Raw genomic sequence first — 17,162 nt, forward strand, 5'->3', positions numbered from 1 at the left:
ATCAGCATTTTCACCACAGTTTGTCGCCAAGTTCACACCACTTTTAAAGATGGTGGCCAACGATTTGGTGACTTTTTCTTTCGTGGCATTTTTCAACCCTGCGCCTGAATCAATCATCCAAATTTCTTTGCAAATATATCTTTATATTTCTGGACAGAGTATTTTCATGATTTTCTTATAAATTTATGTAAATCGTCTCACAATTCTTGATTCTCAAAAGTCTGCAGAAAAAGTCTGCAGACGCTGGCAGAGACCTCTGGCAGAAACATTCCACAACAACGTTGGAGGAAGCGCCGGGAGTGTTTTATAGTGGCTTTTTCTCATTTCCCTGCCTGTTTTCCCATTTTATCAGTATGAAACCCTCTACCTCAACGGCTGAAGATCCCATTCCGACCCATGAAATCTCCGACGAATCCATCGAAGAGATTGTGAGCTTGCCATGAATGTGTCTTACGATGAGAATGAAGGGTTATGCTGATGTTGTTTTGATTCCAGGACGATTCCTCGAGTCTCGCCAGCAGTTCCACCACAGCATCCACAACGTCTAACAGTGAAGCACCCACTGCGGGGAGTAAAAAGAAGCGCGGGAGGAGAAGCGTCAAGGCAAAACCGCCGAAGACACCAAAGCAAATCTATAAATTCTCGTGTGAATCACTTTTCTGGCTGTCGGAAGGATTCTTTGGCTAATTTGGGGCTTTTTTCTGGGTTTCAGGAGTAGTCTCAAGGAGGATCATGGGCAGCCTCTGTTCGGCACACAGTTCAATTTGAACCTGAAGAAGGGACAACCGAATATCTTCGCTTCTGTGGGCAGCAATCGAGTGTCCATTTACGAGTGCCTGGAGAGTGGCGGAATCAAACTCCTTCAGTGCTACGCTGATCCGGACAGCGATGAGATCTTCTACACCTGTGCTTGGTCATATGAAACGGAGACCGAGAAGCCCATCTTGGCGGCAGGAGGGCTTCGCGGCGTGATCAGGATCTTCAATCCGGTGATTATGACCTGCTCGAAGCACTACATTGGCCACGGACACGCCATCAATGAGCTGAAATTCCACCCCAGAGATCCCTACATTCTCCTCTCCGCCAGCAAGGACCACTCGCTGCGCCTGTGGAACGTGCAGACAGACGTCTGCATTGCCATCTTCGGGGGCGTCGAGGGTCATCGAGACGAAGTGCTGAGCGCCGACTTTGACATCAGCGGCGACAGGTTCCTGTCGTGCGGCATGGATCACTCCCTGAAGCTGTGGGGCCTGGGCAAGGCGGAGATGAAGGAGGCCGTGAAGAGCAGCTACACCTTCAACACGCACAAGAGCATCAGACCCTTCGACACGCTGAAGGAACACTTCCCGGACTTCTCCACGCGCGACATCCACCGCAACTACGTGGACTGCGTGCGCTGGATGGGCGATTTTGTGCTGTCCAAGTCCTGTGAGAACTGCATCGTGTGCTGGAAGCCCGGGCGACTGGATGACACGGAATTGCGCCACAATGAGACTTCCGTGTCCGTCATTCATCACTTCGAGTACAAGGAGTGTGAGATTTGGTTCATCCGCTTCGCCCTGGACTTCTGGCAGAAGGTGAGAACCCTTTTGCAGCCCTCCTGAAACACGAACCGTCTAACAAAGCCCCATTGCAGGTCATCGCGTTGGGGAATCAATGCGGAAAAACCTTCATCTGGGAACTAGACGTGCAGGATCCCAGCCTGGCGAGGAGCACAATTCTCTCCCATCCCAAGTGCACCACCGCCATCCGCCAGACAGCCTTCAGCCGCGACGGAGACATCCTGATCTGCGTGTGCGACGACGGGACGATTTGGCGCTGGGACAGGATTCCCAAATAAAATCGCTCTTTAGCCGTCAAAAGCGCTGTTTTAATCACTCCAATCGGACCTACGCCTTCAGGGCGTACTTACGCGCCGGATACTTGGCGTTCTTGCGGATATCCTTGAGGGTCTTCCTGTTGGCGTCGCGCTCGCTCAGCGCACGGCGGATGGCGCGCGTCTTCTTCGGCCTCAGGTCCAGAGGCTTGTACTTCTTGCCCTTGAACACCTTCCTCAGGTTCTCCTTCGTCTTCTGGTGCATCACAATGTACACCCGGGCGATGGCCTTCCGGACAACGCGACTGCAAAAAGACAACAAAAATGCATCAAACGACATAACCTCACAATGTCACTCCTGACTTTGCCGAGAAGAGATCAAAATAACCCCAGAAATTCAGCCAAATCAACACAATTTCAAAGATTGGGGGTTTTAGGTGAGGATTTCGTCCCTAATAAGCCGGGAAATCAGTTTCCCAGACCAAAAACAGAGGCGGAAGGCGAGCATGAAATACTCACATCTTGGACAGCTTCGACGGAGCGCCCCCGGTGACTTTCGCCACGCGCAAGTTGAGGAGCTCAGTCTTCAGCTCATCGAGCTGCTTCACGAGATCCTTCTTGTCCTTGGTTCTCAATTCTGAGCACTTTACTTTGACCATTTTGGTGGAAAAATACGCTTTCGCGTCACGTTTCACAGAAGAAAAGACAGACGGAACCGGAAACGCCGCAGACGTCAAAAATTCCCTAGAAATCCCACCAGATTGCACCAGCAGACTCTGCGCTGGCAACACGCGAAATCAATGTTTTTCTGCATCGCCCAAAACAGCTGGTCACAGAGGCTTTGTTTCTCCTTTTCTTCGCCACTTTTCCTCGCCTTTCCGTGCATTTCCCAATCGATGGAGTAGCTGAAGTCGCGGTGGGTCAGCTGAATAATTGACCACGAGTGATTGTGTGTTGTGAAGTGGTTGCAAATACCAGTGAGTAGAGATATGAAAAAATGGGTCCTTTCGTTGGGTTGAGATTGATATTACAATAAATAATTAATGAGTTTCTTGAACTGACCTCCAGCGTCGTTATCAAGCCTTTTGGCATTCCCAAAGCCTCATCAACAACAAGCTACACTATAAATAAGTCTCCCTGACACTCTGCAAATCGATACATTGTGAATCGTCGAGTGTTTCACCCTTTATCTTATCTGCTGTTTGGCTGTTTTTGTTCCAGAAATGCGCGGCAAATTGTCGGAGAACCTGGAGTTTTGGGTGACCAATCTGCCGGACCCGCTGAAGGACACTCCGGTGATCAACCTGGCCATTCCGGGGACGCACGATTCCATGACGTACGACATGCGGGCGTTGAGTCCAGTGGCGCCGGACGCCGAGGCGTGCGTTCACTGGCTGCACAAAGTCATTCCGTGCGTGATCAAGCGCTGGGCGGTGACGCAAAAGCTGTCGCTGCACGAGCAGCTGCTCAACGGGATTCGCTACTTGGACTTCCGGATTAGCTTCCGTCGCCAGGAGCAGCGCTACTACTTCGTGCACGGCCTGTATTGCGAGGAGATTGTGGATCCTCTGCAGGAGATCCGCGACTTCCTGGACAGCCACCCGGGCGAGGTGATCGTGCTGGACATCCAGCACACGTATCAGTTCGAGGAGAAGAACCACGTTGAGCTGATGGCGATGCTGACGGACGTCCTGGGCCAGAGAGTGTGGCCTCGGGATGGCCGACTGCTGCGCCACTGGACGCCCAGAGTGGCGGAGCAGACGGGCCAGCAAGTCGTGATCATCTACCGGAATGCGCAGGCGCACGGCGTGAGCAACTTCTGGACGAGCGACGACTGGCCGACGCCGTGGCCGAACGAGACAAACGTGGGGCGCCTGCAGAAGTCCCTGGAGAGAGGCCTGGCCTCACGCTCGCCCCACAAAGGCTACGTCACGCAGTGCGTGCTCACGCCCAACATCTCTTACACCGTGCCGCGCTTCCTGTCTTCCCTCCAGCGCACGTGCGCGCGCAAGGTCTTCCGGAAGCTCCTCTCGTGGATCGCCGCCCAGCGTCCGGGCGTCTGGCGTCCCGGCGACGCGCCCACAGTCAATGTCGTCCTGGCGGACTTTGTGGAGATTCAGGACAGTGAATTCTGCAAGATTGTCGTCGATCTCAATCTCAAGATGCACACGGCAAAGATCATCACGATGGAATCCTCCGCATGAGCCGCAAAGCCCAGAACTTTAGCTACACTTCGACGTTCATATTCTCTTGCATTGTGATAAAGTTTATTTATTATTTGACCTAATTTGTTGTGATTGTGGAGCTCAAAATGTACGATATTCTAAATGATTTATCATTCCACTCTGGCTCTTTGCTTTGCAGCTTTAATGCCAAAAAACGACCTAAAAAATACCCAAACTTAAGCTTAGGTCTTGTCTTGTGTAAGATCACCAGTCAATATATTAGAAATACAGCTCTTTTCTTGAGAGAAAATGCCTGTTTTCCTGACCTCTTGACACACAAACAACACGTGTTTTCAAACTAGAGACAAATTTTATTGAGGAAATTTATCGATATGCGGAATCTCTAGCGAAAATCCTCCGACTGGAGAGTTAGAGTCGAAATTGGGTTGTTCAGAGCGCCTTGATGGAGAGTTGCTTCATCTTGGGCGCCTTCTTCTTCGCCTGGCGCTTCTGCTCCTTCTTCTCCCAGCGCCGCTGCTTCTCCGGATCATCTTCCGCCATCACGCGCTCCTTCTCCGCCTTGCGCTTCTCCTCGCGACGCTGCGCGGCCGCCTCGGCGCGCGCCGCGTGCGTGTTCTTCAGGAACTGCTCCTCGACGCGGGCGCGGTTCTTGTCCGCCTTCGCCTTCGACTCCTTGGACAGCCGGAAGCGCTTCAGGCGCTCCATGAGGTAGAACACAAGCACGAGCAGCGGCTTCGCGGTCTCCATGTCGATGTTGGGCGGCAGATTGAAGCCCGCCATCAGCATGCGCTTCACCTCTGGCTGCTTCAGGTTGGCCGGATCCTCCTGCTGCACGACGCCACAGAACTGGTCAGACACGTGGATGTACTCAATGAGCGGCGCGTACTTGTTGAGTGCGGCGATAAGGCGCGAGTCCAGCACGCCCGACGACGCCTCGGGCAGCTCGGACAGGACACAGAAGCCCAGCGGAACCTTGTACTTGTCCTCGGACTTGTTGACTAGAGTGCAGAACTTGCTGAGGTCAGATTGCTCCTTGAACATCTTCGTGGCGGTCTTCTTGGTCGCCACGCAGAACACGAACGTGTCCATCACGTCTCTGCTCATTTCGATCTTCACGTGCACCTGATCCTGGTTGGGTCGCAGCAGTCCGGCAATGATCGCCACGAGATCCTGCCGCTTGATCATCTTCAGCTCCACCAGCATGCCCTCGCAGCACGTGCGGCCGCTGCACCACAGCGTGAACGTGCTCTCGCTCTCCTTGATCAGCCCGTGCGACTCGTTCTCCAGCTTCCCGTCGTCGCCCACCAACACGAAGTTCTCCTCCAGCAGGCTGCGGTGCGTGGAGAGCCAGAGATTGGCCAGCTTCGTGTTCTTGCTCTTGCCCATGAAGAAATTCGAGAAGTACGCCAGCAATCCGGCTATCATGATCATCTCCATCCAGTACGAGTCCCAGTGCGTCCGGAAGTGCATCGGCACCTTGGCCATCGTGAGCTTCGGCTCACCGGCCTTCGGGTCCAGCGAAGCGCCCTCGCTGGGAGGCGCCTCTCCGCCCGGGAAGCCCTCAAACTCCTCCTCATCGTGGAAGTGCTCAAACTCACTTTCCTCATCTTCCACCACCGCTTCATCGCCGTCATCGGCATCGATCTCCTTGAAGTCCCCATTCACAGGCTCAGGTTCCTTCTTCTGGCTCGCCTGGCCAGCCGCGGGCGCTCCCGGACTCACAGTCACGAAGTCATCGTCGAAATCCTCAAACTCAGCGAAATCATTGTCCTCAAAGTCTCCCGCCTGTTGAGCCCATGTCGCGTCACCCACCAGGGCCACGATGAGGAGCAGTGCTGCAATCCTCATGTCTCGGCTGTGTGAAAAAGAATTCTTTAATTAGATCATAAATTAATCCGGGAATTTTCTGGGTCAAGGTTTGAGGTTATGTCATGCAATTACGAAGCAAATTTTCCCAAAAATACATCCAATATCTGCAATTTTTCTAAACGAAACAATAGAGTAGCTTCTCTAGAAGACTTTTAAAGTATTTCTACCTGTGTTTTTCATGTATTTCCCGGCGAAAAAGGCGATTTTCCGGGAGATTGGTTGAGAATTTTCACAGGCAATTTGTGAACTGAACTCGCATGCCACTTCGACACGTGACGTTGAAGTGTCAAATTACATTTCTGCTTGCTGTTTAGTTTTCCAAAATCGACCAAAATGTTCAAGAAACTCCCTCCGGCGCCCCCAATGCTGTCCTTAGAGGAGATCCTAGCAGATATGGAGACGTTCAAGGCGGAGAAACCCGAAGTGCCGGAAACGAGATGCCTGGAAGAGACTGAGAATGTTTCCTTGGACGACTGGTGGAAGCTCTTTGAGACCTTCCTGAAGGACGTGGAGCATCTGAAAGACGTTCGGACGCGGCTGGAGGAGCTGCGAAATCATCTGCAGGAGAAAAATCATAGGATAAAAGCCAAATCGGCGGAAATCCACGAGCAAATTGACAAGAATCTGGAAGAAGTGTCGCTTTTCGAGGAGGAAATCAAGATCAAAGCTGAAAGATAATACTCGTTTATTCGATAACTCTCCCCATGTTGCTCAGGAATGTGTGCTGGACGGCATTAAGTAATAATTGGATGAATATTAGACGTACATAATGTTGGTGTCCGTCACGGAAGCGAGGCAGGAACACGGATAGCCTGAAAGATCGAGAAATAATGAGAATGTTTCTGGTGATAAAGAATATTTATTGACTCTCACAGAAAATCATGTAAATAGTAAACAAAAACTGAGAAAAAATTCATTAATAAATCAAATAATAAACCGAAAAAAACTGTTTGGAAATCCGGGAAGCATATGCTTCATGTAATACTAATTATTACTTGAAGCATGTGCAGCATGCTTTACACATTAAAAAATCGACACAACAAACTTTACCAAATTTACTACGAAAGGCACAAAATACTGTTAAACAAGATATTAATAAAAATTAAAGAATACAGAAAATGAAAACGAAAAGGTTAAACATGATTTTTATCTACTTTACAAACGCAAAGAAAGAATTTCTACACGCTTAACCTAAAATTCTTACCTTTTTTCTCTCCAAAATCTTGAAGATTTTTCTTGGGAATTATGGACAGAATACAAGCTTAGAGAATTATTCCGTGCTATAAGTACTTGGAATTTTATTGTAAATATAGAATAATAATTTTTACAACAAGTTCTTACAAATTTGTGAGCAAGAAAAAAGTTTTTATCGCCGTTCTTCAGATAAGATTCTCACCAATATTAAGTTCAATAATAGTAATGGAATCCTTTTTTGGACGGAATGTGATGTTTTCCATATATACTTTCACATAAATATATATTAGATTCTTCACAACCAGATCAATAATATTGCATTCATCATTAAGTAAAATAGCTCAGTTTGCACTGTTCTTGCTTCTCTTTAAGTACAATCAATTTGTTTTTCTTTTCTTTTCACTCTCTCTTCTTAATACTTTATAGAAGGAATGCGGGATAGTAAAAGTTTTGAGCATTCTACAAAGATCTTTCACTATTTTGGACGATTAAATACTATTTTGGTCCATTTTACGAATTCGTATTTACAATAATCATTATTCTTTTATCGCTTCTTTTACGTAAATAGTTGATCGTTCGATCGATGATTCTAGGCTATTATTCTTGTATCTCGACTGTTAACATCATAACAGATCTTCAACAAACATGATCCATCTCCTGATAAGTTAATTTTATTTTTTGATTATTTTCATAAGATTAGGGATTATTAATGGGTTGTACTCCCCCAATAAGAAATGGGAAAATGTTGGTATAAATGATGGTGTGTTATGTGCGAAAACAAATGGGAAAAAATGTAATAATACAACACCAAGTATTTTTTTAATGTAAATTTACATAGTTTACAAATCCAGGGAAAAGATTTTTTAGTAAAGTGTTACAGAATTTGTTTGTTGAGTCACACACAAAATCGGTCAAAATAAACAGTCGTGCGCGGTGAAAATAGTGGCCAACGCATGGAGAAAAGAAATAAATTTTGGAATTAATTAACATATAAAATTTGTACACAAACAGTTTGGTCGTGTTTTCTTTTTACAGAATAGTAAGTAAGAAGGCAGAAGAGATTCAGTCATAGCGTTCAGAGGCCAGAACCCAGTAGAGAATACTGAAAAATTTCAACTTGCCTCGTGGCTTGCAGGAAAGGTGCTGCTCAATGTACTGGCACGGGCACTGCGTGGTGGCAGAGTGTCTCGCCGGCTCCACCACGGACACGTCAATGATGCCCCGCGTCGCCTCATTGCCCCACCGCGAGGCGTAGCGCAGGTAGAGCAGCGTGGCTCTCTCCTGCAACACCACGAAGACGGTTAGAAGCCTCACACCACCCAATCACACACGCTCTCACACTCACGCACGCGCGCCACGCGCGCAACAGAGTCGGAAGTGTCGGGCTAGTTGAGGTTAGGGCGCAATTACCACATTTTACCACCTCTTGCCACAGTCTGACAGTTACTAAATTGAATAAACGCAGTGTAAAATTTGCGCTAAAAATGCCAGAAAATCCATGAAAACTCAATTTTCCGGGAAAAATATGAAAGAATGCATAAACAATTTAATTTCGAACAACTCGTTCTGACTTTCCTCATTTATATTGATACTAAAAAGGAAATGATTTTATTTATCCCTAATTTCATACTTTGTGCGGAAAATTGAGTTTTCATGGATTTTCTGGTGGTCAAAAGATTCAAATGTAATGGCTTTTCGGCTAGCCGAAACACAAACCGTAATTCGGCTAGCCAAAAAGCCCAAATTGGAGCAGTTTTACTGAATTTTACAACTAAATTGCCAATTTCACACCTCACAGAATCTGCTAAGTGATTCGCCAGACAGTGAAAGAGCGCAAAAGGCTAGAGAATCAATTATCATAGGCTCAATTACATGGCAATTGCCCTCCATAATTCCTCATTCACGAATTTTCCCGCCCAACAAATCTCTTCCCATTCTGTCCACAAAATCCAGCCAGAGAAAGAAAGACGGAAAAAATAGAGCGATAACAAAAGGTGTACAAAGCAGCGACACACAAAACAACAATTTACAAAACAAACAAGAAATTGCGAGAGTGTGTTTAACAATGAGGTGAGAAGTGGAGAGACTCCACGACGAGAGTGATTAGCAAGTTAGGAAACCGTCACCAGCAGAGGACAAGCGTCGAGGGGACAGACGGAGATTCGTTGCATCAGCAGCAATTGATGCCGCGCGACGTGAACCAGTTGGTGATGCAGGCGCAGCACTGGCGCGGATCGCGGCGCGGCTTGTTCAGGACGATCTCCTCGGCGTACTGGCACGGACAGATGGCCACTTGCAGGTGCCGCGGGCTGCCGTTCAGCCCGTTCTCCTCCAGTATCCAGTCCAGGCGGCGGCGCAGGAAGTCCTTGCCCCAGCGCTGCAGATACCGCAGGAACAGCTCCTCGCCCACAGTCTGGCCGGCGCGCAGAGTCATTATCAATTAGGGCAATTTGGTCAGTGTGGAAGAGAGACGAGGACGCGTTAATTGTGTGCAATCATGGAAAGGGAGGCGGTGCACTTTTCCTCGACCAGGGATTTCGGGAAGATCCTCAAGATTCACTCTCTCTCTCTCGGGACATTGAGAATTCAAAGGTCACATGTATTCATGCAGGGAAGAAAGATCTGTGATGAATTTGAGAGACAATTCGCTTAAATTCAGGCAATTTTCCTCGTTTCTCTCAACTTGTCTTTGATTTTCAGCATTTGTAATGAAAAATATTGGATCGATTTCCACTAAAACTTTCAAATATGTAAAAGTTCAACATTCCACATCAATGGTATTCTTGCTAACACTGAACTAAAAAAAAAATGAATGTGAAAATCATCTCCGATCAAGTCTTTGTCTGTCCTCAAGTCCAATCAGAGTTCCACTTGGCGTTCAACTCTCAAATTCAGCACAGATCTCGAGTTGTTTCGGGGGAAAAGTGGGCAGAGAAACTCACCTGCTTCCTAGACACCCTCGTCGTCGTGCTGCCCTGGATGACGATGTCGGCCGCGCCCAGATCCATGCGCGACTCCCAGCCAGGCGGCACGGCGTTGCCGCTCTGCTCGTGGCGCGCGATGAAGTCGTTGAGGTAGCTGATGCACTGGCTGGAGTCGAAGTAGAGGAAGCACAGGTTCACCTTGTGGCAGGAGATCTTGCCGCGATCGTCCAGCGCCAGGAGGATCTTGTGGCGCAGCAGTTGCTTGTTCACCAGCGCCAGACACTTCTCCAGGCCGCGCGACAGCCGCAACTTGATCCACATGCACAAGAAGATCGCGGCGGCGTTGAGGAAGAGCCACGCCACGCCCAGCACGAACAGCGTGATGCCCGTGAGGCCGGAGAAGAGCAGGCCCAGCAGCACGGCGAAGGCGAAGAGGATCCAGCACACGAGCACGCGCTTGTAGCAGATGTTGTACAGCGTGAAGCGGTAGTCGTTCACCAGCGTCTCCATGGCGTGCACGTATTCCTCCACCGTGAGCGTCAGACCCTGCGCCATCAGCTCCTCCGGCACGAGCTCCGGCCGGAAGAGCGCCGGCGTCACCCACGGCCACTTGGTGTTCACCGGCAGCAGCGTCACGATGATGTCGCCGTTCGCGAAGCCCTCTCGGATTCTGCCCGTGGACAGCTCGATTGTCCGCATGCCGGCCGCGTCGGCCGTGCGCGAAGACGGCACGTCAATCACCGCCACAGAGGGCAGCTTGCCCGCCTGGTGGTTCCTCTCCGCGGGCCCAGAAGATCGCGTGGGCGACGAACTCGTGCTCACGTTCACGTGCACCGTCTCCGTGGTCAGCACGGCGGCCGGGCGCGGCGGCGCCAGCGGATGAGGAGACTGCTGTCGAGAGAGAGAGAAAGAGATCATCACCATGAAATTCCTCGGCCTTGCTCAACAAGTGTTCATTAGCAAAATACAGCAAAATATCAAGTGTTGTGTTTGTTTTCCTCATGAAACTCTCTCACTCTTGCATCAATTGCATTCATTCAAGTGAATCACGGGATTCCAATCGAAATGCTATGGAAATTGTGCAGACCATTTGCTCAATATATGAGATTCGATAGATTAGAGAAAATAGAGCAAACACAAAATGCTAAGATCTCAAAGTTGAGATTTAGAAAGCTGATTTCTTTGCATTTTTCCGCTAAGGTCTTAGCAGTTTAGTGGACACATTAGCGATCACAGCGGCGACCAATTAAAGTAGAAATGGGGGAAAACCAATGATAAGAATGATAATGAGTGGCTCAAGTGAGAAAGAAGAGCTTCTTCTGTTGGAAACTGTGTGCAGAAGCAACAAAAGAAGAAGGAAAAGGCGGAAATAGCAAAAACCTACCAATTTTTGAGCAACAAAGGCAATTTTTGTGCTCTTTTAAGGCAATAAAGCCCATTATTGTGAGCCAATTCGTGCTCCTCTTTAGTAATTGAGTCATGGCCTCTCCATTTGAACCATATTTATTGCACAATTAAGTGGAAATGCAACTTTGAAAATCTGTGCTCAGTTGACGTGTCGTCGCTGCGATCGCTTATTTGAATCCGTTTTCATACTTCGTCTTAGCACATTTTAGCTAAAATACCTGCTTTTTAGCTCTTGGGTTTGCTGGGATTTAACATAGTTGGAAAAATGCTGGAAAAGTGGACAGAAGCCACAAAAGCCAGTGTTCTTGGCGCAAATATCGTGTGACCGCCTTAAATATTAATTTCTCACAGAGCCTCTCGGAACAGGTGCCTCTCATGTGCACAGGCATTCCGAAATGCCATGCATTATCTATTAATGGGAACACAGAGCGCTTCTGTGGCGGTGACTTTTCGACTGTGTATTTCAATTATGCAAATTCCCCGGAATGGCTGGCCACTGTCTCCGGGCTGCCACGCAACAATTCACCACACGAGACCTTGACTTGCGGAGATCTTCAGGCACTCACCGCGTCCTCCGTCGCCTTGTCCGCCTCCTCGGGATCGTCGAACTTCACCCAGTGACTCTTGGTGGCTGCCCGCGGGGCGCTGTCCCTCGCCTCGGGGCTCGTCTCCACGCCCCGGGCGCTGCTGGTGATAACGTCAGGTGCGACGACGCCCCCATTCTCCGGCGCGCCCTTCTCGGCCGCCACGCGGTCCACCTCGTCCTTGTCGCTCATTGGGCGCCTCCGGAAGGTGACTTTTCGCACTCGCCAAGGGGACTTTTCACGGGGAAATGGAAAAACAAGCAGGTGAGAAGCACAACATCAAACGTCAACCGAATTCCTCGGCGCACCACGTCAAAACATCCCACCAACAATCCGACGCACTGTCTGAGGAATTCCCTCGGACAGACATGGAAATTCCGCCTGAAGGCGGGCAAAACGACACAGAGCGTATGCATCATGCAGCACGAAGAAAACACATTTTCTTGGATTTATATATATATATTGTTATTCGCATTTTCACATTTATCTACAAAATGTTTAATTGTTTTTTTCTTATTCATTTTAATTACCTTTTCATACAGTAATCATAATAATTATTACAATATAAATTAAGAATCAATGGCGGCGAAGAAATTTAACTAAGTTCATTTCATTAAACTTTTTTGCAAATAAAAAAAACTATCTACACACTTTTCTGTTTTTCTTCATTTTTTTTAAATCTTCACATCCTCTCAATAAATCCACTATCATCTTAAATTCATTTTTTTTTTTAATAATCCTCCTCCAACTCGTCATCGTCTGTTTATATTTTTTCTCCACTGTATTTTTTTCATTTATTAAATACAATTGTTTATGTATAATGTTGATTTTCATCTTTTCATTCACTTTTTCTTTTCTTGGCTTATACTTACATCGACATTATTTACAAAGCAATTACATTATGTATCAGTTTTTATTTTCTTTTCTCTTTTTCTCATTCTACACCACTTTTTTGTTTCTTTAAAAATATATGAACAAAAATTCTCTAACTTACAATTTGCATGGTTTTCTCTCATCCTTTCAAAGTTAATCGCGCAATTTTCTTTCTTCTTCTTCAAAAGACTTTTCAGTCTCGCCTCTTAAATTTTAAGTTTTCATTTTCTCTTTTTCATAAATGTTTTTGTATAATTTATTAAAACTCTTTCACATTATTAATTATTCTTTCATTTTTTTTTAAATTACCTTTAAAATTAGTTGTTTTCTCTCTTTTTCTTCTTCCTCCTCTTCTTATTCTTCTGTTGGAAACGTGCGTTTTTCTCTCATTTTGTGTGCGATTTCTGTTTTCTTCTTTTTTTTGGATAAAGTCCTTTTTTTTCTCTAATTTGGAGTGTTAGTGAAAAATTGTTTTCGCTCTTTTTTTTCTTCTTTTGATTATTGTGTATCAATTTTGCATCTTTTCACATTCAATTTCTTTCTGTTCCCCTTTTTCTTTGCTTTACTTTTTTGATAAAGAATCATTCCTTTCTAAATTTTTTTTGACTCTGGCTTTTGTTGGAGAAGAAAATTAAGAATAAAACTTCTTTTTTTGTACTTTCTGTTTATCAGCCAAAACTTATATTCTCCACGTGCATCCGTTCAAACTTTCCCGCGCTCATTCAAGACCGAAAATGTGGAAAATGGTGTACAAAAGATCTGGCAAAGCAAAATAAAATCATATTCGCGTTTCCAACAATGTTCCCATGTTATCATTATGAATGTTTCTCACTTTTTTCTTCTTCTTCAGTTTTTAGTCTTTAAATAATTGGTAGATTGTTGTTTTTCATCCTTCTCGGAAGGAGTGAAAACTTTAATCGGAAATAATAATGAAAAGAAAAATCTTTTGACTGGAAATAAAAAATGCAAATTGAGTTGGTACGTTTTTTTTTCATTTAATCTTGTTTCCCGTGTGTTTGTGTGTTTTTTTTTACCTTCAATTGCTATTGAAAATGTAAATATTTTAACGTTGATGAATGATGTTTGCGTGTATTTAGACACAATAAATATTGGATTAATTGTTTTAAATGTATTATTTAAATGTTATATACACGGCCTGTTTCATCTCCACACTTTCTCACGTTTAAATGTTAATAATTTATGCAAAGTTTTCCCCCCACGAATACTATTTTTCCTTTCTTTTTTCTCCTCTGCATCAGCACAACTTTTGCCGCTCCTTTCTGTTTCCCCCAAAAAATCTCATCATCTCTCTTCATACCCTTAATATCGAAAATAAATAAGCGCACACACAACAACAATTTTTTTTTCATGTAACTTTACATTATTATTAATTGTTTTTCTCTTTCACCTTTCTCACTATTCACTAGATTTCATTTCTCTTTTAACACTCTCTGTTCTCCTCTCTTTAAACCTTGTTCCGCGAAATTCCTTGTCGTCCAGCGCGCGCGCGCGTTTTGCGTCCCACAAATGCTCGCAATTCAGCGCCACTCATTAGCCAGCCTAGCCTAGAGCCTAGGCCTTCACTACACGCCCTCTAGTTATCATGCACGGTAAATAGTTATGAAATCCACTGTTTATCCATGTATATGGTGGTTCCTACGTAATTACTGTCTCACTTGTTATAAATAACTTATGCTGCCTAGATTCTCATTTTCATGTACAATTTTGTATTTTCCCTTCCTCGCATTTCCTCATATTTTTTTCCTTTTTATTTTAAATATATATAAAATCGAATCTCTTGTGTTCCACAATTTCTTTGCCTCTTCCTCACAATTATTCTCTCATCTCACTGGGATTTTCTCCTTCTTTTGCTCTCTTTCTTTCTCTCATGTGTCCTAAAAAGTTAAGTTTGATATATAAATAAAATATTTTTTTTTGTATATCTTCAATTCATTACATTAGATAATAATTTAATATACTTTACTAATATTTGATAAACTTATCAGTATTTCCATGTTTCTTCTGTGTGTGTTTTTTTCTCATCTTTAGAAAGTAGGTAATACACTTCATCCCTATCTTGTGTGTGTGTGTGTGTGTGTTTCTGTGTCTTCTACCATTTAGAGTCTCTCCTAGCGCAATAATTTAATTATTAAATTAAGAATGAGATTCACTTTTCCGCCATCACTTTCTCCTAAGTAGTTTCCTAATCTTGCCTCTCAAACACACTCGTCTTCTCGGCCTCTTCTAACGTCCACAAATTACTATTAAATCCTAATTCTCTACCCACTGATCATCTCCTCAATATATAATAATATTTATATATTAAATAATAGTTAATATTTCAATATCACTTTGCTGCCGCGCATCTCACAATCCACACGTTCCGCCTATCATCGCGGCGCCGAGCCGTCGTCTTTCTTGTGCATGTCCGGGCCCAGCGGGATGCCGCCGGGCGCCAGATGGGGGGCTGAGGGCGGCTTCAGCGCCCCCGGAGGCAGTCTGTGGTGTGAGGGCGGCGGCGGCGGCACGGGGCTCGGCTCCTTGGCCCGCAGGTGAGCCGCCGAGTGCGCCGCGTACGCGTTCATCGCCTTGGCGCGCTCCTCCTCCGCCCTGAACGCCTCCACCAGCGGATTGTAGCGCAGCATCGAGTCCAGCCGATAAGGGTCCCGATACGGATCGATGGCCGCCCACGTGGGGCCCGGTGGCGGCGGCGGGAAGTGTGTGATGGGCGGCGCACCCAGAGACGGCGGCAGCATCGACCGCGTGAGATGCGGCGGCGGCGGCGGCAGCACGTGCGGCCCGTGGCGCACCGCCAAGTAGGGATGATGCACCGCCGCCGCGGCCGCAGCGGCGGCCGCCGAGGGGTGATAGCGTGGATCGGTGCGCATCAGCAGATCCGTGTCCTCCTTCCGCGGTTCCTCCTTCACGCGCACATCCACATCCGTGCCGTTGCGCAGCGGCGATCTGTCGCGCTGCACGCCGCTGGCCGCCAACTTGCTACTCTCCGCCAGCCGCTGCTGCTGCAGCAGCCGCTCGCGCTCCATCTCACGCCGCTCCATCTCGCGCCGCTCCTTCTCGCGCCTCTCGCGCTCTCTTTCGCGCTCCCGCTCGCGCTCCTGCTCTTTCCTCTTCTCCTCCTTCTCGCGCTCACGCTGCCGCTCACGCTCCTCGCGCTCACGACGCTGACGCTCGCGTTCCCGCTGCTCCCGCTCGCGCATTTCGCGCTCACGCTCCTCTGCCTCCCGACGCGCCGCATCTATGTTGGGGTCTGGCTTCAGAGGCCACGCACTCTGGCCCGGACCCGGCGGATACGCCCCAATAGTCCTCGGCAGAGTGCTGCAAAAGAGAGCGCTTTGAAATCACGATCCTCCAATTTCTTATAATGCTTTAAAACACAAAATTTCCCCAATTTCTTTTCTCTCAGTGAAGAATTCACAAAAATTCGGGTTACAGCTGTACAAAAGCATGTCGCCTTTGCGACATCGTGCAAATTTAAATAAACCCAAATAAGTAGTTGTTTTGAGAGATAATTCACTCGCAAGAATAAATATTTGATTATTGAAAAAAAAGTGTGAAATTCGTCAGTTCGTCTGCAAATAGAGAGAAAAAAGCGCTTGTGAAATGAAATGCTCACCTTCGCCATGGATCGTGAACCGCCGACAGTGGCCCGCCGAGGGGAAGTTCCCGCGAGAAGGGCGACAGTCCGGTGAACGGGGAGCCACCGAAGGGGGATGCGTACCGTCCGAACGGAGATACTGCGCTCCCTGCAAGCAAAATGGGAGTCAATTCAGTGGCTGTGCGGTGAGAAACACGCCGACTGTGTTACCTAAATGACTAGCTGGTGACGTGAGGAAACTCGTGGAGAGCGGCGCCGACTCGAAGGGCGTCCGGCCGGGCAATCCGGTGGGCGGGAAGGTGGACGTGGGCAGCTCGTGTGGCCGCCCAAGCGCTGTCGACGGCGGGAAGATGTGCGACGGCGGCCTCAGCAGATCCGTCGCCTTTGCACTCAAGCCCGCCGCAGCTGCCGCTGTCTTTTCCGGATTCTGTTTCGTCTGATGATGGTAGATCTCCCATGCGATCCTCACGTGCATCGCATTCCATCGGCCCGTCTTCTGCAAATATTCACGCCACAATTCAATCCCACATTCTTTTGGCAATTTGTGCAATTTTTCCCATTTCATTTAACTAAAATTCACAGTGACAAAAATTTACTCTGACGATGAGAAAGTCTTCATGAATGATCAACGAAAATTGGTGAATAAAATAAATTGAGTATAAATTCAAGCAACGAGAAATGTTAGTGACTCTA

The 17,162-nt window shown here is 47.0% G+C and overlaps 7 protein-coding genes across 11 annotated transcripts in view; 3 read left to right on the forward strand and 4 right to left on the reverse strand.

Moving 5' to 3' along the window:
• Nucleotides 1-148: 148 nt before the first annotated feature.
• LOC132263567 (polycomb protein EED) lies at nucleotides 149-1,840 on the forward strand. The gene is made up of 4 exons (XM_059763387.1): nucleotides 149-428; nucleotides 496-644; nucleotides 713-1,577; nucleotides 1,637-1,840. The coding sequence occupies exons 1-4, from the start codon at nucleotides 354-356 to the stop codon at nucleotides 1,838-1,840; spliced, it is 1,293 nt and encodes a 430-aa protein (XP_059619370.1). The 5' UTR covers nucleotides 149-353.
• Nucleotides 1,841-1,848: 8 nt separating this feature from the next.
• LOC132263569 (large ribosomal subunit protein uL29) lies at nucleotides 1,849-2,542 on the reverse strand. Its single transcript, XM_059763390.1, has 2 exons — nucleotides 2,336-2,542; nucleotides 1,849-2,121 (listed from the first exon to the last, which is right to left on the reverse strand). The coding sequence occupies exons 1-2, from the start codon at nucleotides 2,473-2,475 to the stop codon at nucleotides 1,890-1,892; spliced, it is 372 nt and encodes a 123-aa protein (XP_059619373.1). The 5' UTR covers nucleotides 2,476-2,542; the 3' UTR covers nucleotides 1,849-1,889.
• Nucleotides 2,543-2,600: 58 nt separating this feature from the next.
• On the forward strand, nucleotides 2,601-4,280 carry LOC132263568 (PI-PLC X domain-containing protein 2). The gene is made up of 2 exons (XM_059763389.1): nucleotides 2,601-2,793; nucleotides 3,038-4,280. Exon 2 carries the CDS (start codon nucleotides 3,040-3,042, stop codon nucleotides 4,018-4,020), a length of 981 nt encoding a protein of 326 aa, XP_059619372.1. The 5' UTR covers nucleotides 2,601-2,793; nucleotides 3,038-3,039; the 3' UTR covers nucleotides 4,021-4,280.
• Nucleotides 4,281-4,369: 89 nt separating this feature from the next.
• Nucleotides 4,370-6,136, reverse strand: LOC132263565 (PAT complex subunit CCDC47). The gene is made up of 2 exons (XM_059763381.1): nucleotides 6,039-6,136; nucleotides 4,370-5,857 (listed from the first exon to the last, which is right to left on the reverse strand). The coding sequence occupies exon 2, from the start codon at nucleotides 5,848-5,850 to the stop codon at nucleotides 4,432-4,434; it is 1,419 nt and encodes a 472-aa protein (XP_059619364.1). The 5' UTR covers nucleotides 5,851-5,857; nucleotides 6,039-6,136; the 3' UTR covers nucleotides 4,370-4,431.
• On the forward strand, nucleotides 6,127-6,980 carry LOC132263570 (uncharacterized). The gene has a single exon (XM_059763391.1). The coding sequence runs from the start codon at nucleotides 6,205-6,207 to the stop codon at nucleotides 6,547-6,549; it is 345 nt and encodes a 114-aa protein (XP_059619374.1). The 5' UTR covers nucleotides 6,127-6,204; the 3' UTR covers nucleotides 6,550-6,980.
• Nucleotides 6,570-12,632, reverse strand: LOC132263566 (transmembrane protein 268). Of its 5 annotated transcripts, none has more exons than XM_059763385.1 (4): nucleotides 11,963-12,632; nucleotides 10,008-10,880; nucleotides 8,187-8,346; nucleotides 6,570-6,683 (listed from the first exon to the last, which is right to left on the reverse strand). In XM_059763385.1, exons 1-4 carry the CDS (start codon nucleotides 12,170-12,172, stop codon nucleotides 6,628-6,630), a joined length of 1,299 nt encoding a protein of 432 aa, XP_059619368.1. In that variant the 5' UTR covers nucleotides 12,173-12,632; the 3' UTR covers nucleotides 6,570-6,627. The 5 variants fall into 5 exon arrangements, with proteins under 5 accessions (XP_059619368.1, XP_059619367.1, XP_059619369.1 ...); XM_059763384.1 differs by lacking the exon at nucleotides 6,570-6,683 and adding an exon at nucleotides 7,451-7,722; XM_059763386.1 differs by lacking the exons at nucleotides 6,570-6,683; nucleotides 8,187-8,346 and adding an exon at nucleotides 7,451-7,722.
• An 865-nt stretch (nucleotides 12,633-13,497) lies between these two features.
• The window catches only part of LOC132262394 (autism susceptibility gene 2 protein homolog), a 120,933-nt gene continuing 117,268 nt past the window's right edge, over nucleotides 13,498-17,162 (reverse strand). The window contains exons 12-14 of the mRNA XM_059761666.1: nucleotides 16,680-16,965; nucleotides 16,488-16,617; nucleotides 13,498-16,189 (exon numbers count right to left, since the gene is read on the reverse strand). Coding sequence (XP_059617649.1) covers nucleotides 15,244-16,189; nucleotides 16,488-16,617; nucleotides 16,680-16,965 — 1,362 coding nt within the window. The 3' untranslated portion in view covers nucleotides 13,498-15,243. The remainder of the gene's footprint in view (nucleotides 16,190-16,487; nucleotides 16,618-16,679; nucleotides 16,966-17,162) is intronic.

Source organism: Phlebotomus argentipes, unplaced genomic scaffold (assembly GCF_947086385.1).
Source record: "Phlebotomus argentipes unplaced genomic scaffold, Phlebotomus argentipes genome assembly contig_15, whole genome shotgun sequence".
Taxonomy (NCBI): domain Eukaryota; kingdom Metazoa; phylum Arthropoda; class Insecta; order Diptera; family Psychodidae; genus Phlebotomus; species Phlebotomus argentipes.

Coding starts and splice junctions, on each gene's coding strand:
- LOC132263567 (XM_059763387.1), top strand. CDS start 354: ATGAAACCCTCTACCTCAACGGCTGAAGATCCCATTCCGACCCATGAA. Junction 645..712: donor AAGCAAATCTATAAATTCTC/GTGTGAATCACT, acceptor TCTGGGTTTCAG/GAGTAGTCTCAAGGAGGATC. Junction 1,578..1,636: donor CCCTGGACTTCTGGCAGAAG/GTGAGAACCCTT, acceptor GCCCCATTGCAG/GTCATCGCGTTGGGGAATCA.
- LOC132263569 (XM_059763390.1), bottom strand. CDS start 2,475: ATGGTCAAAGTAAAGTGCTCAGAATTGAGAACCAAGGACAAGAAGGAT. Junction 2,122..2,335: donor CCGTCGAAGCTGTCCAAGAT/GTGAGTATTTCA, acceptor GTCTTTTTGCAG/TCGCGTTGTCCGGAAGGCCA.
- LOC132263568 (XM_059763389.1), top strand. CDS start 3,040: ATGCGCGGCAAATTGTCGGAGAACCTGGAGTTTTGGGTGACCAATCTG.
- LOC132263565 (XM_059763381.1), bottom strand. CDS start 5,850: ATGAGGATTGCAGCACTGCTCCTCATCGTGGCCCTGGTGGGTGACGCG.
- LOC132263570 (XM_059763391.1), top strand. CDS start 6,205: ATGTTCAAGAAACTCCCTCCGGCGCCCCCAATGCTGTCCTTAGAGGAG.
- LOC132263566 (XM_059763382.1), bottom strand. CDS start 12,172: ATGAGCGACAAGGACGAGGTGGACCGCGTGGCGGCCGAGAAGGGCGCG. Junction 10,881..11,962: donor ACAAGGCGACGGAGGACGCG/GTGAGTGCCTGA, acceptor CTCTCTCGACAG/CAGTCTCCTCATCCGCTGGC. Junction 9,479..10,007: donor CGAGGGTGTCTAGGAAGCAG/GTGAGTTTCTCT, acceptor CGCGCCGGCCAG/ACTGTGGGCGAGGAGCTGTT.